This window comes from Gallinula chloropus, assembly GCF_964237585.1.
Source record: "Gallinula chloropus genome assembly, chromosome: 1".
Lineage (NCBI taxonomy): Eukaryota > Metazoa > Chordata > Aves > Gruiformes > Rallidae > Gallinula > Gallinula chloropus.
In genome coordinates, this window is record NC_140085.1 from 136,903,238 (window position 1) to 136,927,968 (window position 24,731).

At 40.7% G+C, this 24,731-nt stretch overlaps 1 protein-coding gene across 1 annotated transcript in view; it reads left to right on the top strand.

Annotated features, from left to right (window-relative positions):
* Window positions 1–201: 201 nt before the first annotated feature.
* PUDP (pseudouridine 5'-phosphatase) overlaps window positions 202–24,731 on the top strand; it is a gene marked incomplete at its 5' end in the record, with an annotated part of 78,766 nt that continues 54,236 nt past the window's right edge. Inside the window, one exon of the mRNA XM_084279693.1 lies at window positions 202–274. Coding sequence (XP_084135819.1) covers window positions 202–274 — 73 coding nt within the window. The remainder of the gene's footprint in view (window positions 275–24,731) is intronic.

The window sequence follows — 24,731 nt, forward strand, 5'->3', positions numbered from 1 at the left end:
TAATAATAGCGCTCCTCAGCCCTGCTGGCTGCCGGCCAGCCCAACGGCGCTCCCTGCTCCGAATCCCCCCGCCCCTCCGTGCCCGGCCTCTCCCCGCGGCGGCCCCGCGGCCCCGGGCACCCTTGGCTCCGGCCTCCAGAGGAGCGCGCTTGCGCCGCCACCGCCGCCGCCACGCGAGCTGCCGGCTGCCGTGGCCTCGCCATGTCGGGTCCTTCCGCGGCCGCTCTGCGGCCGGTCACTCACCTCATCTTTGACATGGACGGCCTCCTGCTGGGTGTGTAGCCTTCGACCCTCTCCCCTAACGCGGCATGGCCCCCGCACGGCCCCGCTGCGCCGAGAGGCCCGTCCTGGCCGCTCGTGGTAATGAGGGGCCGTAGCTGGCGGCCGGTAGCCCCCCTCCCCCCCGGACGTTGAGACGCGCCGCCCCTCCGCCGAGACGCCTCCCGGGGCTGGGGGAAGCAGGCCGGGCTCGGCCGGAGCCGGCCTGCCCCCTGCGGCTGCTCACCCACAGCCTCCTCGCTCCGGGCGGGCAGCCGGCGTGCCCGTGGCGGCATTGCTTAAGCCCGGCTGAAGGGATTAAAGCAGCAGGAAACGATTGATTTCCTCCTCCGCCACCCCCTGCCTCTCGTGGGCAAGTTTCGCCCGAGTTACAAGACCGGGGGATGAGATGGGAACGGGAGCTCTCCCTTAATGGTGGCGGGCTGGGTGAGGTCGGGATGGCTGTGGGGCGAGAGGTGAGGTGAGGTGAGGTGAGGGGCGGGCAGGTGTCAAGAGCCAGGGGAAGCGCGTTCTGGAGAACGGGTTTGCAGCATAAACGGCTGGAGGAGCCCAGGGGCCGCGACAGCGTCCCGGCACCCGGAGGTCTGCGGGAGAGCGGCCGAGAACAGCGAGCCCCCCAGCCTGGGTGCTGCTTGTGGAGAGCAGGGTACGGGAGGGCGTTTTTAAGCGTTCGGAGTTGCGGTCTCCAGCTGCGGAGCCCGCCTGCAGTGGCTGGGCTGATCGGCTCTTGAGGTTTGGATAGGCAGCATTACAGGCGCAGTACGTGTGCCCGCCCTTAGCTACGGGATGAATCAGGGCCTTCAGCTGCACGCCTCCTGTAGAGTAGTGGAGTATTTTTGTATGTGATTTGCTTGGGTTTTTTTGAATAGTCAGCGTGGATTATCATACAGGAAGCAGCTCTGGATGTGGGTCAATCTTAAAAAGTGTAGGCTTTGAGGCATGTGCCATCCTTCTGCAAAGCCCCAATTGTTCTAGTCTCTGGAAAGACTGTGGTGAAGTCTGATGAGTTACTCTGTTCCCAAGAAATGGGCGCTTTTCCCCTCCTGTAACAGGTGAAGGCAACTTAGTTACCCTGACTTAAAGCAGAAGTGACTTTGCTCGCACTGTCAAAAAGTTTCAAGCCTTTTAGAACCTTTGGTTCCTGTTTGGCATGCGCTCACAGTATGCTATGCAAAACAGCGAGTTGTTTCAGTTTCAGTTTCACCAGGGGTAGTCTCAAATAGTCTGTGGATATGTTGTTGTTGGTTGTTTTGGGGGAGGGGGTGGGGGTGGTTTTTGTTTGTTTTAATCCATAAACAATTATTTTAATTTTGCTCTTATTTATTTAGAAGTTTTAGGGAAACTTTTTTAGTTACTACTGCATTCTAGCATGATTTTCAAATCAGCTTCACACAGAGTATTTGCCTGCACAGAACAGTCTAAGTAAGCAACATAAATATTTAGGCATTGATGTGGAAATACATAATATTTGTTATCAGTTTAAAGTTAATTTATTATGCACAGGTATTTACAGGATAAGTGCTCTAGCTTTGGACAGTATTCTAGGACCTAAATACATTTTCCTATATGCTATCCTGTGTATCTTTAGAAATTGCCTTTTTGTAACATTTCAAATAGGCAAAACCAATGCATTGAGGTTCTGACTTGTGTTCAGTTCTTCAAACCCCTGGGGTTCCTACAGTGAAGAAACATTAAAAATACTCTAGATTATGAGCTGTACCTCATACTGGGGAAGTAATTATAAAGGATCCATAATTCTTGGACCTAAGTTTGCCAAGATCGAGACACTCAATGTATAAACCTACTCCTTGCTGTTATTAAATTTATCTGTTGTGAAGTACAGCTCCAGAGAAATACTTTGTCACTTTCTGGATTCAAATAAAATAGCAGACATAAATTATGGCATTTCATATGTTTCTATATAAAATATTCTTACATGAAGTGTTTATGCATGCTGGTATAATTTATTTTTATCCCTATGTATGAGGCATCCTTTCAACTGATAAATATTTGTTGCATTTCCATTCCCCTAGTTACTGTTGTGCTACAACATAGATGCAATTTTATTTCAAAAAGTTGCATAGGAAGAATGTGTTGTGTTTCAGTAATTGTTCAGCTGTGATACAGTTATCTATAAAATTAAATGAAAATACTCTTCAATGTCTTTCAGTATGGAGACATAAAAGGCACACCACCTTGATGCTTTTCGTAATGTACAGTGTCTTTCAGAGGACTTAGTATGTTTCAGCCTCTAAATACTTTGAGTTCTGTGACAACTTTTACATAATTTTTGGTGAACCTGTTTGGTTCATAATGAGTTGTGACCCTGGGGAGGTGAAAAGGTAGTCAGGAGACTGCTTGGACTTACCCAAGATTCCTAAATTCTTGAAGAAATTTGGAACAGTTTCTGGGAAGCAAGGAAATAGGGGATTCACAAGTTAGGTTCTTTCTGCACAACTTGTCTGCTGGAAATCTGGGATAAATGGTTGTATTGATGTAAATCTACATGAAAAATAAGATACTTCTTTTGAATTTTCCTATGAATTTTTTAATGTCTCACAGAGTGCTTATTGAAGATGATAACATAAATTACCTATTTCTAGAAGCTCCTCTTTTGAAAGAGGACAACAAAAAAATTCTATACCTATAACTGCACTTTTCTAGCATTTGAAAGTACCTCCATAGCTGATTATATTTTTCAGATTTTGAAGCTTTAGGTATGGCAGTAATTTTCACACCAAGGTAGTATGTAAAGATGTATGTGACTGGTTTTGGAATTTTTCATCTAACCCTTGCTGATTTTATAGGAAAAAAAAATATTGACTGATCTATAAGTGATGAAAAATTGAACATTAAGTTGAATGAATGTAAAGTCCCATGAACTTGCTTTCTATAGCTGACATACCTGCTTCTGATTAAGGAAGGTACAATATCCTCTGACAGGAAGATACCCAAAATATTTGTCAATACTTTATGAATGTGAAATCCTTGAGGTCTGAGGCACTTACAAGGCTCTGGACTTTGGAAACAATCTAAGTGTTGCCCCATAGAACCCACATCCATATACTTCAGTGACTAACACTAGTCTATGTGAAAGTGTTGCCGAGTCTGATCCTCTTTGACTTTATCTCCCCCATCGCTTTAACATAATTGAGACTGATTAAGTTGTCCTTGAGTCCCACCTTGATATGTTAGCTTACCTTCAATATTGAAATTCTTGCCCCTGAACTGCCAGTGGAAGTACATCATCCCTTTCATTCTGAGTCCCATTATTTGAAGGGTTATCTAACACTCCTTTTTCAGCACTATATAATTAATGGGGTTTCAACCCTTCTGGAGTTTTCTCCTTTTTGGATTACCTTTTCTTTCCATTCCAGCTGCGGGGTGAAATCTAGGATTTATTTTTTTTTCTCTCTTGTTACAGTTGCCAGGAAATTAGCACACTGGTAAATAGTTCTCTAATTTAGTAAGTAAAATATGTACACAGCATTTCTAGACAGCTTGATATTTGATAGGTAAAAGTAATTGAAAGACATTTTTATTTTTGTAGAAAATTGCAACTGCAATAAAAAACCCACATCCTATGTGCTAGCATACTACTGGTACATCCTACTTTATTATACATACGTAGCAATATTTAGCTAAGGTGGTTTATAAGTGGTGTTCTGTTCACTGTGAAGTATAAACCCGGGGAAAATGAGTAACTACATTTTAATTTTTTGGTGTACTGTCTGTACTTAAAAGAAAATAAAACAAAACAACAACAACAACAAAAAATCCCAAAAAACAACACACACCAAAACAAACAAAAAAAACCCCAAACATTTTTGCTGTTAAATTGTTAAAGTGTTTTCCTACAGCAAATCCTAAAAATAAATGCTAAGAACTTCAACAGTAGTTTGCTTTTCCTTAAAATGCTTTAGTCTTTTCCTACACAAGACTACTGCTCTAGATTCTAGTGTGCAGTATAATTAAAACTATTAAACCTACTTATATGTGTGCTTATCTGACACATACAGTACAGGGTTAGTTGCTAAAATAAAATATAATGAAAAACCTTAACAAACCAAAAAGAACAGAAGTTAGAGATCTTTGATACCTAAATAAATAGGTTATTACAGTAGTACTGTTTAATAGCCGACACTAGCCTTTTAGCATATTGTAAAAACATTTAAAAAACAACACTAAAAATGCAGAAGGAAAAGTCTATTGAATCTGTACAAAATATACAACTAGAATAATGCCCCCTAGGATCTTTCTTCTCAACTTACTGCATAGGTTGTATTTTGAGCTATGGCAAGTGGATTTGTTATATAATTGTGGCCAATAGTTACCTCATCACCAGAACACAAATAGGATTGAATGTTGTCTTTGTTGATCTCTGTGTGAATTTTTAGAGGACCAAAACTATTTTAAATTAGAAATTATATTCTCTACAAGCTCCATTTATAATATTAAGCTTTTCTAACTGACAAATGAACTTAGGAAAACTTCTGCAAAGATAATATAATTCTTAACATTGTGCTTAAAGCTGAACTAAAGCTAAGTTAACATGCAGAGAACATGACACTGTAGTATAGAGATGTTAGTCGTATTTAATTTTGTTTAAATTTTTGTTAGGTGGAGTGACCACTTTATCTAAATCGCTACCCTTGCTGGTGTCCCTTAGTGCTGGGAAACAGCATCTTTACGTAAGACAGCATATACAACTAGATCTCAGAGAAATGGTTTCTAAAGCAGTTTACTTTTGCATGATACTTTAAAGTCATGTTGGGCTGTATGGGCACAGGCATGCCAGCTTGTTCTGACTGTTTTCAGAGGTGTGAGAAGTAGGTGAGGCAACGGCGATCAGAGCTTCTTGTCTTTGAAGACACTGTCTCCTCTGGAGAAGGCTGCTGGATTAATTTGTACCACTTCATCTTCTGCATGGCTGGTCATACAGGTAACCTCTTGTCTATGGTAGTCCTGGCTTTTACTGTGATAGAGGTAATTTTCTTCATAGCAGCTGGGATGGCACAATGGTTTGGATTTATGCTGAAAAGAATGTTGATAGCAAAGGGGATGCTTTTTGTCACTGCTGAGCAGGGCTCACACAGAGCCAAGGCCTTTGCTGCTCCTCACCCCACCCCACCAGGGAGGAGGCTGGGGGTGCACAAGGAGTTGGGAGGGGACACAGATGGGACAGCTGACCTCATCTGACCATATCAGGACATTATGCCCCATACATAAGGGGCTGAGGTAAAAAGGAGAAAGAGGGGGAGGCTTTGGAGAGATTATGTTTGTCTTCCCAAGTAACTGACGGAGCCCTGCTTTCCTGAGGATGGCTGAACACCTGCCTGCCCGTGGGCAGTGGTGAATGAATTCCTTGTTTTGCTTTGCTTGTGTGTGCAGCTCTTGCTTTTACTATTAAACTGCCTTTATCTCAATCCATGTGTTTTCTCACTTTTGGTCTTCTGAATCTTTCCCCAACCCAGCCAGGGGAAAGTGAGCGAGCAGCTGCCTGGTGCTTAGTTGCTGCCGGGGGTTAAACCACAACAACAGTATAGAAGAAATTAACTTGCAGTTAAATTCATTGCAGTGTTGTGAGATTCACAAGAGTTTTCTTTCTCTCCAGTGTTACTTACTGATTGTCAGAAGGTCAGAAGTCAAAAATGTACTCTTACTTTCATTTCATTGCACAAGTTGCCTAGGAGATTGCTGTTACAAGAAAACTGCTAAGAGTTCTATGCTGGAGTTTGCTTATGTACATGCTGTCTTTTATTTTACAGCGTGAATGGAAGGTTAAAACTGCTTCCTATTTCTTCTGCATCAGAGCAAATAGCACCAATTCAACTAAACATCAGTCCTCTCAAGATTGTCCTCTATTACAGTTTAAGTGGAGGAATTAATCTTCTTAGGCTATAAACTGGCAATCTTGTAAGCCTATTTTCTGCTTCTGGGTAGTCGAAACTTACTTTCTTGCCATTCTCCATTTCCATCTGATTTGGGGAACAAAGAAGTAAAAAAATTAGTGTATTGCCCCTGTGCTCTGTACTTACATCTTGTTGCAAAAACAAAGAGATTAAGGATATTATGACATTAAAATGCTTCATAGATGCTTCATAAGCAAATCTTGGAAATAAGTAAAACAGCTCCTTATTGAGAACTAACTAACCATAAATAGAGTAAATAAGATTTGTCATATGCTTGAAAGCTAACATTTTAATTTAACAGCAAGGAAAATTTTTTAAACATAATGAATTTGCTAACCTAGAGTCTAGTTTATATTGTTCCCTTGATTGATTTGAATATTGTCCATCCATGTGTTGTTTGTGGTTATAATAATCATAGAATCATAGAATGGTCTGTGTTGTAAGGGACCCCAAGGATCACAGAGTTCCAACTCCCCTGCCACAGGCAGGGCCACCAACCTCCAGGCCTGGATCTACACAACGCTGCCCAGGGCCCCATCCAACCTGGCCTTGAACACCTCCAGGGATGGGGGATCCACCACCTCTCTGGGCAGCCTGTTCCAGCACCTCACCACTCTCTCTGTAAAAAAACTTCCCCCTAATACCTAGTCTAAACCTTCCCTCCTTTAGCTTTAATCCATTCCCCCTTATCCTGCCATCATCTACCCTTTTAAAAAATTGATTCCCCTCCTGTTTGTATGTTCCCTTCAGGGATTGGAAGGCTGCAGTGAGGTCCCCCTACAGCCTTCTCTTCTCTAGGCTGAACAAGCCTAGAGAGGCTGAACAGCTTCTTCAGCCTCTCTTCATAGGGGAGGTGCTCCAGCCCTCTAATCATTTCCATGGCCCTCCTGTGAACCCTTTGGAATTGGAGCTTAATTCAGCATCTGTAGAACAGGTTGTTTGGGTTGTGAGGGGTTTTTTTAGCATTTCTGTAATGGTTACCCCATTTCAAAATGCCATAAGCAATATTAGCACTGGTCTTTTTCTTCTCCCTGGGGAACTGACAGAGGAGTGCTCCCAAGATGAAAAGATCCATGGTGTGATTTTGATATTACACATAAACTACACGCAAAAATGCAATTTTTGGTGCTTATTAATTTATTTGTTAATTGCACCAGACCAAAAACATTTGGTTTTGAAAGAAAACACCCAGCATGCTAAATAAATAAATAAATCCCATTTCGAATTTCCACTGTTGTTAATGTGGCTTTCGTTTTTGATTACACGTGTCCAATTGTGTAGAGGGCCTTTAGCAAGTGGAGACGTATGTTTTGAAGGTGCTGAGAGTCTACAGTTTCTGTTCAGTGGTTTTAAAGCTGCATGTAGCAGTTTGGCCATTTGTAAAAATTAGTCCCTTTCTGTGCCTAATGCAGATTTTCCAATATGTTTGTAGTTGATAAGGTTTTATATTTGTTGTCTACATACACTGTTTTGTATATAAAGTTCCAATTATTTTCCTTTGAATGTGAATAATAACATGCCATAAATGGAACAGAATTTCACACAAAGAAAAGGTGCATAGAGTTTTCCCTTATAATAACACTATTTCCAGCTGCTGCATTCCAATTTTCTTTTCACTTAAGAAGAAAAACTACATTAACAACCCTGGATTTATTATTCTGCATACTGGCAGTAGTTACAGTGTATGCCATCTTAGTCCCAACTCTGCAGCTGTTGTTCTGACTAGTTGTAACTCATTCATGTAGCCTTGTTGTGAGTTGGTTAATTGAACTCTTGAGATTGGAATTTTTAAGGACACCTTAATTTGTCTGGGTAGGACAGTTTACCAGCAAAATTCTGCTCAGTTCTACTGGTATATTTTCTCTGAGAGACAATCTTATTCTTGAAAACTTGGAACATAGAGGGATTGTCTTGGTGGTTATTGTTTTTAACTAAAATTTGATACTTTGTTTATTTTTGTTGGCAACAGACCTTAACGCTGATGATAATTTTCTCAGAGTGATCGTTGCTCTTTTAAAGACCAGGAGCTATATTAGCTAACAACAACCAACCAACCAACAAAAAACCCTCAAACACTACCAGCCCCCGCCCCCCCCCCCCCCCCCCCCAAAGAAACCCACCCAAAATAACCCCCCAAAAATCTAATTAAGCTAAGTATCTTCTCCATTTGTAATTGATATCTATTGCTTTCATTATGGACAATGGATTTCTTTTGCACAATGCAGAGATAGCTCATGATTGTTGCTACTTCTGTTACAAGGATCAACAGAGAGGTATACGCATTTCTTTCACAAGAGATTGTTTTTATATCTTATAATGTTTCTGAGAGTGACTCCTAACCTTGATTTATCCTTTCCCCTGATAGTAGTAATAATAATAATAATAATTAAGAGTGTTCCTATCCAATGTTCATTGATGTACTGCCGACCTTTATCAAGATTTTTCTTTGTACTTAGATGGGAGAAAGCCATCCTGTTTTATTTATTTCACTTTTGACTTCCTTTCCTTCAATAAGCAGTAAGGAGTGCTTGTGTCTGTGTCTCGTGGCTCTTTTTTGATGGCTGACAGCTTTTTTCATGTTTGCTCTATTTCTGCTTTCTACTCTTGTGCAACTTTTAATAATTTTCCATAGTGGTTTGGCAACGAATCTGATACTGTAATTTAGAAAAACTTGCATCTAACTGGATGCTGCTGCTTCCCACGTATGGATTTGCTGTTGTTAGATATAGTATCTGGTTCTTCTCTAAAATATTGTCTTGGTTTTCTTCTTCCTTCCCTTTTGAGGTATATGAAGTATTTTTTGTAAAAGTCAAGGAAGTCCTACTCCTAGTAGACTATGTGTCTGATGAAGCAGGTTTATTTCTGGTTCTTGAAAGCTTTCCTTTGGGCACCAGTTATGTATCAGCACTCCATATATTTTTTCATTCTGCTGTTAGTTTTCACATCTGCTGTGCCTGTGTTTGGTTCTTTTGGGCAAGTTTCGCACTTAGTTTGTCTCAAGATAATATAATACAACTGAGGGGAAAGCCCAGGTTATTATTTTTCAGCTCAGTCTTTCTATCTGACATCTGTAGGAATTTACTCATGACCTTTGCATAGTGTAGTATGTATGGCATTATACAGTGTCTCGTTCTCCTAGCTCATTAATATGTGTTCTCTGACCTGCTGTAATAGGTCCAGCAGCCCCTGCGTAACCTCCGCTCTCCAAAGGATAGATTCGTGCCAGTCCTCCGCAGCAGTCCTGTGCCTGTGGGTGCTGAACTGATTGGCTTTGCTGCCAAGCAGCTCAGCCCTCTTGTTCACTCCTGGGCACTGACTGTCTGCTGTGCATTCATATCAGTTCGCTTAGGTTCTCTTTTGCAAAATTGCCTGCTGATTTTAGGGCATCTTTTTGAACACAATGTCTTTAAAATTGTGTTCTGTTTAATGAGTCCATTTAGATACAATATAAACTGCCACAGAGTGTGTATTCAAGCTAACAGACCCTTATTTCATTACTGACCAGTCATGAGAGGAAGTGTCTTTGTTTTATGAGTTTGATGCTGGTACTGTTCCTTTGGGAACATTTCTAAGTAAGAGGAAAAACTTGCAGTAATACTAGAAGAATGGAATGAAAGATGATATTTTATGAAGTGTTTAATGAAGAAATTGGGATTATAGTGTATTGGAAGGTCTGAAGTGGGGAAAAATAATGGATTTAAGGTGGAGCAGGAATACACTGAGACAATATCATTTGAATGAATTGTTCAAAGGCTAAGGTTTTTATTTGTTTTTAATATAATTTACATAAAGAAAGCTCCTTTGACCTGTCTCTGTAAGGCAAAATAGTAGCTCCGTGCATGCCTGTAAAGTGTCATAACCTTTGATAATCTCATCATTCTGCTGCAAGACCATTACTGCAAAAAATTACACCATGTGAAATGGTGGATCTTTTTATTCTAGGACTGAATCTTCTCTCTAGCATTGTATTATTGGACTAGCAAAACGTTCCTTGCTTTGTGGCTCAGGGGAGATGGAGCCACAAAGAGCGTATCACAATGCAATAAATTTCTAGTCTTTAAAAATTAAAAACAGTGCTTCATAGGGAACATATCTCAGGAAAATGAAAATATTTGAGCCACTAAGGTATTGTAGCATATCTAATTGCTACTCTGCTGCCTAATAACTTGCGTTGTTATTATTATTGTAGATCATAGTTTTATGATACTTATCCCTCTGACATTTTTAATTTGAACATCGCCATTTTCCATGAATGAAGGCAACTAAGAGTAAAGAGCAAGAATTAGTGTTACTATTCTGGTTTTGTGTGCTCTAGAACTTTTAAATTTTTATGCAGCAGTTGACTGCAAATTGTACAGTATTATAAAACTTAGTTTCTTAGAATGTTTGAGTCACTCTTGACTTTGCATAGTTTTCAGTTTATCATGGCTTTGCCTTTTTTCAAAAAGGAAGTGAACTATTTCCCTTATCTCCTTTGGAACTTGTTACAGAGAGCAGGTAATTAGCATCTGCTCTTGAAAACACTGTGGAATAACAAAAGGAAACTTGAAGGTCTAGGTTCTGAGGGTTAGGGTAAAAACCATAAAAGTTTTCCATCTTTATACCAGTTGGTAAACAGTTTTACCATTTTTTCATTAAAATCCCCTAGAGTTCTTTATCTTAGAGGTTAAAAAAAAAGGTTTTAGTTTTACCTACTAATTGTGCTAGTCATAGATTTAAAGAACTTTTGGTGGTGGGTTTTTTTTAACTGCCTACTACCTGAGTCTTCATACCTTTATGAACAACATGCATATCCTAAAATTCTTGTACCACCAAAATTTCTGGGTGTCAGTTATCTGTCACATGAGACGTCCCCTGTCCAGGCTGGTCCCTGAACTGTCCTGAGAGAAGAACTTTCTGGTGTCTACTGTAGCACCGTTACTGCTGTTCAGACCTTTGTTCTCCTATGGAAAGCAAGATGGTGGAGAGAGGAAGCATTTGAAATAACATAGGGCTTGTGTGTTTCTAGGTTAATAGAGAAATGGCTATATGTTCTTAGAATTTACTACTAAGAGAGGAAAAAGAAAAGGCATATTTTAAGATTTATAGCAAAACTGTTATTCCCTTCTTCACCCATTCCCTTTTGTAATATTGTAGTTCAACATGTACTCAATTAATGTTGTTTGTTTTTTGTTTCTTCTTTCTGTTATAATTACAGCTTTCAGGGGACTAAAACAAGCATTCCTGTTTGACCCAAGTGTTTCTGTATTTGTACATAAAGAAGAGAAAGGCAGAATATTTTTTTCCTCTGTGTATTATTCAGTAGATATTCAGTTTGACTTTCTTTTCATAGGGTACGATGAAATACCTACTGAAATTGTGAGCTTCAGTTCTCTGCTTTATATTCTAATCATAGGTACTGCTTTATATTCTAATTGTATGAGCAAGAAATTATGTTTCATTGATGTTCTAACATTATTCCTGAGTATATCTCAAAAGAATTACAGTAAGAAAAATGCTTCTGTTATAAATTTGAGACATACTCCAGTTGATAAAGCCAAACAACAATTTATTAATTAAGCAAGCCCGCAAGATATAGGCAAATATCAGCGCTGGGCGTCCGGAGGAGACCCTTGCTCCTGCAAACGGCACGCACCTCACCCTTCTGGAGTCCCCTTTTTATAGTCCCGTAGTTCCGGGTACACGTGGCATATTCCGGTGTTTTTCTGTAGCTGTGTAAGCTGGTAGTGGGGGTCGTCCTGGTCCCCCGTAGTCTTCCTCTACGTTGTGTTCTGTGTCTTATTTGGTTAACTCATTTAATCCTATCAGGATGTTGCTAGTGATAAAACAATGGTTCCCCTTTTGACCTGGTTACCTATTCACAGCCATAGTCTACCACAGGCACCAACTCAGCAAGATCTGAAGTTCTTTCAGGGTGTTACTAGTGATGGAACAATGGTTCCCCTTTGCCCTAGTTGCTTATTTACAGTCATAGAAGGTTTGAGAACAATTACTTATTACAATCCCCCCTTTCAATTTTGACCAATTTGTTTCTCAAACCGACTAACAGCTTTTTGAGATAATAGCATCGATGCCTCTTCTTTTTCTAAATCGGTTTTAGGTCATCATTCAAGAAACATTAACGTGATTACCTTCGTTACATGGGTACTTGGCAGCATCTATGTATATACAATAGCTGGTATTCAAAGAATCCATTAATTCCAGTTCCTGTGGTTCTGGACCAATGGGGACTCTATCATCCCAAGAATCATACCTTGTCATGCCCTCACTGGCATTATAAATATAAGGACATCTTGCTATTTTACTCATTGCAACCTCAAAAACTTTCCAGGTGGAACTATTCAGTGGCACTCCTACCAAACACGTGATAAATGGAGTACTTGGTGTGGCAAGACTAGCACAAAAAGTAGTAGCATTCAAAGCTTGAGATAATGTAACCCAATACATTTTGCCTTGGATCTAATGCGGTCCCAGTCCCCAAATAACAAAATACAAAATTTAAATAAATCTATAAAAATACAATTATTAGCCCCCCTTTATTTAAGGCAATTGGTGGGTTCATAATAACTATTCTAGAGTGGTGACGCTTGGACTCAATCGTTTTTGTTTGGTATTTTCTGGTTCTTGGGTATCTGGTGCCTTTTTCAGCCTTGGTGTATGGAGCCACCTTGTGATAGGACTGGAGGGCTTAATACCCCACGATTTCCTTATGCCTCTGCCTCCTTTGCCTACTCCGTTGCTTGGAGCAGCAAGGTGTTCCATCTTCTCGGCAGCAGTCATAGTCTTCAGGGGTTCTTCCTGTCCTCAGCTTACAAGTGTTATAGGCTTCCCAATTTTTATGTTTCACTTCCAGGGCTGAACAATCCAAATGTTTCACCTGGGACCGGCACACTACCCGAATTATTTTTGGGCTACCTTGTTTATATTCATTAGGATATGTACAACCTAATTTGGGATTTATCCCTTTTGTATATATCCTCCACCACTCTTCAGACCCTTGGATAATCTCTCCGATTTTTACTGCTAATTTAAGGGTTAATTCGGTTAGTTTTCTTTCTGCCCAATAACATTTTTTTCACAAATGTCTGGGGTATATTCTCTTTCTCTATAATGTACCCACCAATTGTCTTTACGCACTCGACACTCAAAACAAAAGAAAGTATAACATATACATCCAACATTTGAACAAAATAAATTGTCATTCATAGACAGTTTTACTCGCTGGTTCTTCGAAAGGTGGCGTTTAAGTTGTCAGGATTGTTTGTAGTTTCCCACCGAGATTCTCGAACTGGTCTTTATTCTGCTCGTGCGTTCAACCTCTTTCGGCCGTTCAAACCGCAGTATCTGTGGTAAGCAACACAAGAGAGGGTCCCTCCCCCCCCGGTATCTTTTTTTCTGAGTTGTTGTTTATTGACCTTCTGGCATGTCAGGCACTTTCCCACCATCCTTTTGGTGATTTTATAAATTCCAGTACACATATACTTGGTTCCAAAGTGGTCCACTAGTGCCTGTACTACCCAGTGGGTAAATAAACGGAGACCTGTTGGCAAGGGTATGTCCCTCAAGTCAGGTCACACTTTAGTATGATATTGTATTATGTCTAAGCAGTTATGCTCAAGTTCTTGGTTATTAGTCTCCCCTTTTGATAAAAAGGTGGCAGGATTGAGGCATGATTCAGCAGTTATAACTAAATCATCTTTTTCCATTAAAATTGCCTCATACTTCAAAATCCTAGAATCAGTGAGACCTCTTCCTGCCTTTTGAGTCAGAATTGTCCTTACTTGATGTGGAGTGCTTACTATAAGTGCTCTTCCAAAAGTTAGCTTTCTGCTTTCTACCACCAAGAGGGCTGTGGCTGCTACTGCCTGTACACATTCAGGCCACCCTCGGGATATTGGGTCCAGCAGTTTAGATAAATAGGCAATTAGCTGTCGTTTGCCTCCCCACTTTTGAGTAACTCCCCCCCTCCAGGGCTGTTTCCTTATCTATGGTAGCAAACAAGTGGAATGGTTTGTTAAGGGAGGGCAGTGCCAACACAGCAGTAGTGATCAAGTTTTGTTTTAATCCTTGTATTAATTCTTTTTCTTCATTACTCCATACCAAGTCATTAGGCTCTTCTAACAATTTAAAATATAATCCCTTTGTTTTTAGTACAAATGATTCAATCCATAGGCGACAATAGTCTGTCAATCCCAAAAATTTTCACAGCTCTTTCTTAGTTTTCGGGAGAAGTAACTAAACTACTCATCTTCTCAGGGTTTATTTTCTGTCTCCCTTCACTGATTAGATGTCCTAAATATTTAACTTTCTTTTCCATGTACTGCAGTTTGTTTTTTTTGATACTTTTAGTCCCTGTTTCCCTAGGAAATTTAGCAAAGCATTTGTTGTTTCCTTTACGATTCTCTTATTTTTCCCTGAGATTAAAAGATCATCTACATATTGTAGAAGGGTGACTTCAGTTGGGACTTTAAACTTTTCTAATACTTGTTTCAATGCTTGTCCAAATAAATTTGGTGATTCAGTGAATCCCTGAGGTAAAACTGTCCATCTAAATAATTTGTTGCTTTTGTCCTGTGAAAGGATCTTCCCATTCAAAAGCAAACATGTCTCTACTATCAGGGTCCAGTGGACAGGTCCAGAAAGCATCCTTTAAATCAATCACACTAAACCATCTGTGGTCATCTGGTATTTTACTCAATAGAGTGTAAGGTTTAGGAACTACTGGGTGACGCACTTGAACTATTTGGTTTAACTGTCTTAAATCCTGTACCAAAGGATATGACCCATCGGGGGTTTTGTTTGTTTGTTTGTTTGTTGTCTTTTTTTTTTTTTTACTGATAAGATTGGGGTATTAAAAGGAGACATACATGGTTTCCAAAGCTTATCTTTAATTAAACTCTCTATAAATGGTTGGAGACTTTTACAGCCTTCCAATGAAATAGCATACTGTTTTTGGCAAATAATTTCATTGTCCCTTTTAAGTTTAATCTTTAAAGTGGTAATGTTTAATCCACCTCGATTACCCTCTCGCACCCACGCTATTGGATCAATTTGGTTTTCATCTTCCTCTGTTAGTAAAGCCATGGATACCACAATTTGGTCATCCTGGGTTTTCAATTCCAATCCTAATTGTATTATCGAATCTCTTCCCAATAAATTAGTTCCGGAATCAGGGATATATAAATTGCCCACAAATTTTCTCATCACCTAATCTTAAAGTGGTATTTTTCAAACATGGGGACTGGGAATCCTTTCCCTTTTACCCCGATACAGTTATACTTTGGTCTGATAGCTTCAGTCCTTGAGGTATAAAATTTAAGGAAGTCCTAGAAGCTCAACCAGGGAGACAACATCCTCCTCCTCCTGGGGTCCCACCTTCAATTTTATCAAGGGTTCTTGGTAGGACCTTAAATTAATAAACCCCTGACTTCCCTATTCATGTTCAAAGGACATGAAGGGAATTACCCTTTCTTCTTTTCTTAGCTCAGGACATTCTCACTTAAGATGTCCCTGTTTGCTACACCCGTAACATCCTGCTGAGAGAAAACCAGCCCATAGGGATTGCCAAAGTTTTCTCCTACCTCCGCCAATTCCTCCTTCATTCATGTTTCTCACACCCCTCCCACTTCCTTTTGTCCAGCTTTTCCCTCTGCCTCTCGGTGAGACTGGCTCTGTTCTTTTCTTTACTACCTCATCAACAGCAGATACCATAATTTTTGCTTTCTGCTTCCTCTTTTCTTACTCTTTCACAAACACTTTCTGAGCCTCTCTTAGTAAATCTTCCAAAGATCTTTCACTCCAACCATCTATCTTCTGTACCTTTCACCTAATATCAGGTCATGCTTTAGTCACAAAATAAACTTTCAGAAGACCTTGTGCTACAGGATCTTCAGGATTCATACCCGAATATTTTCTCGTTTGATCTCTCAGTCGCTGTAAAAACACTGAGGGTATCTCATCTTTTTCCTGCTCAATCTCAAAGGCTTTAGTAAAGTTTTGAGACTTAGGAGCAGCCTCCTTTATACCTTCTATGATTAGGTTTCTTAAATCTCCCATGTTAAAACAGGCTGTTTCTGCTAGTTGGGGTAGCAAGTATTGTGATCAATTGCTCGCAGAATCTTTTCCTTTAGGCTTTGCACATAGATTTTCAAGCTATCAGGAAGACCCCTAATCAGTGGTTTAAGGTGTGGCAAGGGGAATGCCTTGCCTCCATGGCTCATACATGCTTGAATACACACAGCCTTTTTGCACTGATTCTGCCAGCCCAGATAATTTAATGGAGCCAGCAGTTTTTCACCCAATCCTGTCCCTGGGGTAAGGGACAAGATCAGTGCATCTCAAGATTGCAAAACTTATCTATCCCCCAGGCCAGGGAAGAAGCATCATTAGAGATACTGACTGCCTTAGAGGCGGCCATCCTATAATTACGTACAAACTTCACAGGGGCAATACATCCTGAGAGGGCCACACTGTAGTATTCAAATTTCCCCTGTTCACTCTCAGGAGGTCACACTGTAGTTACACAGTTTACGTTACCCATATCATACACTCTTTATTCTTTCATCGCCTAGACAGCTAGTCCCCTCAGTGGACAATCATTAACCCCAAAGGACTGTCTGGCGGCTTACCGTGTAGCACCGTCCTTGGGCTACCCATGGGATCAGACAGCTTGCTCTTCTTCTGTCCCATCGTCTGGAGCGCACTCAGTCAACAATATATTCACTCGCTTCCCCTGGTTCGTGGCTCACGCCCTCGCGGGCAATGAGAACCGCACTACTGAGGGTCCGCACTCGCTTGGGGAATGCGAGCTGCCGGTCCCCCTCTCATGCACACACACACTCGCCGCGCTTCCAGGATCCCCGACCCAGACCGAACGGATTTCCCCCCCAGATACTCACGCGTCCTGCGTCTTCGTCCGGACCTTTGTGCACAAAGTTTATAGGGTCTGCCGGCCTCCCTTGCCTAATATCTTGGAATTTGGGTTCGTCGGTGCAATCGAGATGGGAAATGGGCTACCAAGGCCGCCAAACAACAGGCGGGGCGCCTCCCTGATAAGACCAAGAGTCCCATCTCGCGAGTTGCATCCGAGTCACGGCACCAAATTGTTATAAATTTGAGACATACTCCAGTTGATAAAGCCAAACAACAATTTATTAATTAAGCAAGCCCGCAAGATATAGGCAAATATCAGCGCTGGGCGTCCGGAGGAGACCCTTGCTCCTGCAAACGGCACGCACCTCACCCTTCTGGAGTCCCCTTTTTATAGTCCCGTAGTTCCGGGTACACGTGGCATATTCCGGTGTTTTTCTGTAGCTGTGTAAGCTGGTAGTGGGGGTCGTCCTGGTCCCCCGTAGTCTTCCTCTACGTTGTGTTCTGTGTCTTATTTGGTTAACTCATTTAATCCTATCAGGATGTTGCTAGTGATAAAACAATGGTTCCCCTTTTGACCTGGTTACCTATTCACAGCCATAGTCTACCACAGGCACCAACTCAGCAAGATCTGAAGTTCTTTCAGGGTGTTACTAGTGATGGAACAATGGTTCCCCTTTGCCCTAGTTGCTTATTTACAGTCATAGAAGGTTTGAGAACAATTACTTATTACACTTCCAGTGCCCATTCATTCTTTATACATTGAATACAACTTTTACTTCTCTTCTCCTGTTTCTTTAAAGTGGTTTTCTTGTGCTGCAAATTAATAACAAGCTTGCTTTTGAAATAAAAATGTGCTGTAAGTTTAGGGTCAACTGAGATTGTATGTGATTTTCCTATAAATTCTCACATAAAGTCTTGAAATCCTCATCTTATCTGAGCTTTCTTAACTGATTTGATAGTGCTTATCAATAACGTTTCCCCAAAACCTTGTTCTTTCATGCCATTCTTTTTTTATAGGGGAGGGCAGCATGGAAATACATAATTCAGAAATATTGTATTTGTACTTGTGTGCAAGGTGTCCCATACATAGATGTTCACAGAATCACAGAATCATAAGTTTGGAAGAGACCTTTGAAAATCAAGTCCAACCATTCCCATCCTATGCTAAACCATATCCCTCAGTACCTCATCTACCCTTTTTTTGAACACATCCAGGGAAGGTGACTCAACCACCTCCCTGGGCAGCCTGTTCCAGGCCCCAACAACTCTTTCAGTAAAAAAAAAAATTTTCTAATATCCAATCTAAACCTGCCCTGGCACAGCTTCATGCCATTGCCCCTTGTTCTATCTCCTGTCACCTGGCTGAAGAGACCATCACCCACCTCTCTACAACCTCCTTTCAGGTAGTTGTAGGTGGTGATAAGGTCTCCCCTCAGCCTCCTCTTCTCCAGGCTAAACATCCCTAGTTCCCTCAGCTGTTCCTCTTAGGATTTGCCCTCCAGCCCCTTCACCAGCCTGGTTGCCCTTCTCTGGACTCACTCAAGGACCTCAATGTCCTTTTTACGGTGGGGAGCCCAGAACTGCACACAGTACTCGAGGTGTGGCCTCACCAATGCCGAGTACAGGGGCACAATTACCTCCCTAGACCTACTGGCCACCCTGGTTTTGATACAAGCCAGGATGCCATTGGCCTTCTTGGCCACCCGGGCACACTGCTGGCTCATATTCAGCCTGCAGTCAACCAACACCCCCAGGTCCTTCTCTGCCTGACAGCTCTCCAGCCAACCTCCCCCAGGCCTGTAGTGTTGCATGGGGTTGTTATGTCCCATGTGCAGTACTCTACACTCTACTATGGCACACTGTTGTGCCATATCAGAGGTGTAATAAAGTGTACTTCACAGATAACTGCTCCTTACTTGGATAGACGTAAAGGACTTGACACAGATATTACAAAATCCCACAGTTCTGTTTAAATAACAATACTTCTTTCCTCCAACCTATGAAAAAAGTTGTTGATAACACAGGCCCAGAAGCTTAAATTAAATATTCAACTAAATAGTTTCAGAGATCAAGGATTAGAGGTATTGTATAACTGTATTTGATGGCAGTCTAAGTTTGAAAAATGTATTGCTCTCTTGAATTGTCTATAATGGAACATTTGAAACAGTTGCAGACTACCAAGGAAATTATTTTTTCACAGAGTCGTGATGATGATGCTGATACAGTCTAATGGCTTCAGTACTGACAGTGTAGCTGCTCCCCATTTCCACTTCAAGACCTACTTATGTTCCTCTGATAGTCCATGGGAGATAGTTAGATTCTCAGGAGACATGCTAGATATAATAACAATAATGATGATGATGTAGAATACATGGTCAGGAGAAATCCCTTTCCTGAAGAAAAAAGCATTAATGCTTGTTTTATTTCATTTTATTTATTTATTACAAGTTTTAAAGCTCTAGGAAATACAAGTTCATAACTGAAGTGATGACAGGCCGACAGCCCTGTAGTAATACCACCATGAACCGGGTCAACATAGCACAAGAATGAAACCTCCAACCTCTTTGCTTCTGACAAGTTCAGTGACTAAAGCTGCCCTTTACATTTTAGAGGGTAGATTGTAGCCGTGTTACACAGTGTTCACCTCTGTTTCCTTTGATTGCAACACTTCATACAATTGGATTCTTATATTAATAGTTAGATTTGCTCTACAGAAAACAGAAGCTATAAAAGGCTTTTCAGTTTGTTGATGGAATACCAGATTTGTGGTTTTGTGTTTTTGGTCTCTTTGAAAGCTACAATCCAGAGGCTATTAGAAAGATGTGGCCTACAGTGCATTTGCCTTTCTTCAGAAGAGAAAGGTCTTTGGTGTTTTATAATTATTGTAACTTGTATACCTTCTAGTTCTTTTTTCCTTACATTTAGGACACAAGTTACCTGTTTAACTGGATAGGCAAGTTTTAACTGTATGCCTAGGACAAGGTTGTCCTTCTAACAGATTGAGAATGTATTGGGTCAAAACATATAGCCTTAGGACTGTAACATTTTGTCTAGAATCATTTAAGTTCCAATGGCTCAGTTTGGTGTATTCAGCCCATGAAGGAGATACTTTTGGGTTTAGATCAAGCAAAAGGAAATTATCAGAAAGAGGTCAGGGAAGATGTTAATTGAACAGTGTCTGTTTCAAATAGCATTTTTCAGAGTTTTTTCATGTTTGCATGTTAGTAACTTTTACTTCATTGTGTGTTAGATCTGCTTGGATACTGCTGAATATAAATGTTCATAATCTTTCTTTTCATTGTTACTGTTTACAGTTGCATAACTGATATTTACATTAATTGTTTCTAGCTGTCCTTTTTGCCACATCTAGTCAGGCTTATCAGAGACACTATTTTTTTTTCATGATTTCTGTAAAATTCTTGTCCCTTTGTAACTATGAAGCTGCCTGCAATGCACCTTCAAAAACAACTTTCATATTTGCAAGCAGAATAATAGCAAATTGTTACTATGGAGTAAAGATTATTTTTTTTTTTGTAAATCTAATTTCAGGTTAGTTACTGTGGAATTGAATATTCGTACTTTATCTGACATGTTTACATTCAGAAATTGTAAGCTTGATTGTTTCCTGCTTGTACCATTGTGACTTAATTATTTCAGCAGGTTTGTACCTAATACTGAGTAGTGAGAGAAAAGCTACTGATTTTTTTTTTCCTAATTCAGTTTTTGGATGGAGGGAATGAAGTTGGGGCTATTTTTTGAACTAAAGTAAAAAAATCTCTTTTTATTTGCTTATTGAGTACATATTTTGTCAGCCTGTCTTTTACAAGCAATAAAACTAAATACACACCAGCAAAGTAAATCCTGTGTCAAGCTTATTAAATTCCAGCCACAAGAGAGTGAAGCTGCTTGAGTCAGAAGACATAAACTTTGACCCAGCTCGGAGAACTGAGGTAGAAGGGAAGAAAGATTGAGTGAAAGTGGAATGACTCCTAGTTTGGTTCATTTTGTTTTTTATTTCTAGTACATTAATCATATGGAAGAATCAAATGACAGACTAAAGTTTTTTGCACTCTTTGAGTCTCTGAACACGTATTTTTTTATTTCATTTAGTAGCATACACAGTACTGCTTCTAACCTGTCACACTCAAAACAGAGTCGTAACATTTCCATTATGCCCAGAACCACTCTCTAGCAAAATAAAATTCAGCCTCTCCCCTTTGAGGTAGCTGAAGATATAACCTTAATAGGTACTGTCAGAAAGTCTTCTTCCAGCTTTCTATTTCTCCTGCAGTTCTCATGTGAATTGGGTTCACTGATGTGTTAGTGAGATTCTATTTCTGAATCTTTTCGTAATCACTGTATTCTTCCAGGATAGTAGTGTAGGTAAGTTTTATGTCTTTTTATAAATTATCCTTGGTACTGTTTTGTTATTTTCTCTGTTTTAAAATACAGTTTAGTTTAAATGGATTTTTATCTTTGAAGACCTTAGGCTAGTTTAGAATTGTCATAATGTGCTAAAATAGTGCTAGGTCAGTTTGATACAGTGTGGGACATAAGAGGTGGATCTGTTCACAGTCACCCCCTCTCTGCCAGAAAATGTCACTCCTGGAAAATGCTTCTAATGCTGAAGTATTTCACTTGAGGGTTGGCACTAGGACCTGTCCGTCCACCTTTACATATTTGATGTGTGCCAAATTTTTAAGTGTTCTCTATAGCACTTCTACTAAAATAAAATAATTTTCAGTGAAGAAATTGATGCTTTTTTCTCCAGATGGAGGTCCCTGGCGTGGTTTCAAACTGAGGTTGTTTGAAACTTTTCCACAGGTATTTTGCATCAAATGTTTAATTTTGAAATGTTTTCTCCATATCTTGCAGGAACTGTAGTTGATCCTTGTATTTGCATTTGTTTTTAAGGCTTCGTAGTCAGTCTGTGTCTGTCACATTATGTAGAGATGTTATATGATATAGAGTTCTTGGGCACATCACACAACCTTGTACAACAAAGTTCACAACAGAAGCTCAAAATATGCTGATAAGATTTTCTAGTTAATAAAGGCTAACATTATCTATTTTTAGTGTGATTGTATATAATGATTACTAGGTTGACTACATCATCTATGCAGAGAGGCCAGAGATTTTGTGCAAAATTTCAGATATGTACTGGGAAGAAAAGTATATGGAGCTGCAGCAGCAAAATGGAGAATTAGTGTGTAAATACTTGTGAAGAAAATAAAACAACTGTTATTGCATACTTAACTCTATAAGTGGCAGTTTATTGGGGAATATTAATACAAAGATCTAGTTCTGTTACAGTCCAACTGCAGTTGAGTGGCAGACTGGCCTAATTTCCTTTTGCTGTACAATGTGTCCTCAGCACACAGCATCCGCTGGTCAGGTGCTGAAGTGCAAATGGTGTTGGAGCTCAGAAGCTCAAAAGCACCCTGGCTTGGATGGGGCTTTCAGCAATCTGACCTAGTGTAAGATGTCTCCACCTGTGATACGGTGGATGGATGTCGTGGTTTCACCCCGGCTGAGAGCCGAGATCCACGCAGCTGCCTGCTCCTTAAAGGAAAAGAGCAGGGAAAAGGGAAAGGGAGGGGTGAGAAGGAAGGGAAGGGAAAAGGAAGGGTCAAATAACCCCAAAACCAAGAAATAAGAGGCCCGTGGGTTGGGATAAGGATAGTTTACTAAGATAACAGAAAGATACAATATAGCAATACTAACAGGACTTTAAAGCAAAAATATATGAAGCTGTTGATACACAATGCAGTTTCTCACCAAACCATACAACTCCGGCCGTGCCACCCAGAGCCGTCCCGGAACCCGACCGTCCCCCAAGAACCGTGCGTCCCGGAGCCGCCCTCGGCCTTCCTCCCGTCAGCCCCCCGATATCCTGGGCAGGACATAATTGGCATGGAATACTCTCTTTGGTCAGTTAGGTCACCTGTCCTGGCTTCGCCCCTCCTTTCTCATGAAGAGCTGAGAAAGTCCTTGACTGTCTGACAGCAACTAGAAACATCAGGGTGTTATCAGCGCTGCTTTCATTTTAACTCTCAAACACAGCATTCATCCACTGTTACAAATGAAGTTAACTCCATCCTGACCAAAACCAGGACAATGGACTAAATCTTTAAAGGTCCCTTCCAAACCAAACCATTCTGTGATTTAGGTACCCAGTGGGGCTTAGAAAAAACTTCCTCTGTCTTTAGGACAAGAGGAAATAGTCTCAAGTTGGACCAGGGGAGGTTCAGATTGCATGTTAGGAAAGACTTCTTCACTGAAAGAGTGGTGGAGCATTGGAACAGGCTTCCCAGGGAGGTGGTGGAGTTGCCATCCCTGAGGGCATTTAAAAGATGGGTAGACTAGGTGCTTCGAGAGATGGTTTAGTGGTGTAGGTCTTGATCTCAAAGGTCTTTTCCAACCTTGATGATTCTTTGATTCTATGGCCAAGTATAAGTGTTGGTCACTGTGCCGGTAACAAGCAAACTGATTATAGTTTAAAACAAATTAGAGCCTTCCAGTAGTTCTGAGATTCTACCCATGGTGAAACATGGAAAATGAAAAAGAGCTTGTGTGCCATCAGTCATGACTGCCCACAATCTCTGAGTGGTCCCACTCTGGGCTGCAGGCTTCATTTGACCTAGGAGTCAGTTAGGGCTTGTCTCTGGCTTACTACCAAGTCTCAAGGTAGGACAACTCTTGCTGTCACCAGTGCTCTGTGAGAACAGCCCTCCACTCTTTTCCTCAGCCCAGGTGGGAGGTGAGGGTGGGGGCCATGTGAGTTCAGAGAAGCCTGTAGGTTGCTGTGATATACGCACTCCTCTGTTAACGGCAGGAAGTCTGACTACAAATCAACAACTTGACGCTGTAAATATCTGCAGCCAGCAGGGCCCCTTGAGCTTTCCCTCTGTAGCAGCTGGCTATGGAGGTCATCTCCCCCCTGAGTAGGGACACCTTTTAAGATCACCTCTGGGGGCTGAGAGATCCCTTACCTGACACCAGACATCAAAGGCAAGTGATGTTATTGCATAGGTGTAACATTTAAGTTACACATAGTAAATTCAAGCAATAATCTTTGTATCCCATACTAACTTCAAGTGTAGTTAATAGTATTGACTGCCAATCCATCTGTATTTATTAAATATTTTACAAACCTAAATGTACTAATTAAAGGTCAGTAAACTACTAGCTCAGATCTGAGTGATCTCTGACTCATCTCCGGTGACAGTCACCTAGGCAGAATTCCACACTTACCACGCAGTGTTGGAGGTCCCTTAAATTGGTATCAAAACCCATGGTTTTGAGGTTTCATCTACAGCTTTCAAACAAGCAGCGATTACAGCTCGTAAACCGTAATATTCAGTTTGCTGTATTGTGTCTGCTGTGTGAATCTCAAAGGTCTGATTCTTTCTGTATTCCGGATTCTAGTTAGGATTAGGACTTCTTGGAGTACAGATATTAAAGAGATATTGTGATCAGGTCATGCAGTATTTCTCACTCTTTTCTCTTGACTATAGGCCGTCAGCTTCCATGGAGAATCTCTCTGGAAAATCAAGTGTATTGATGATATTTGGTTTTCTCCTTTTAGTGTTACCATCACAGAGAAATTACTCCATCAGCAGATTTACTTTAAAAACTTCAGATGTTCTTGAGTGGATTTATTAATCT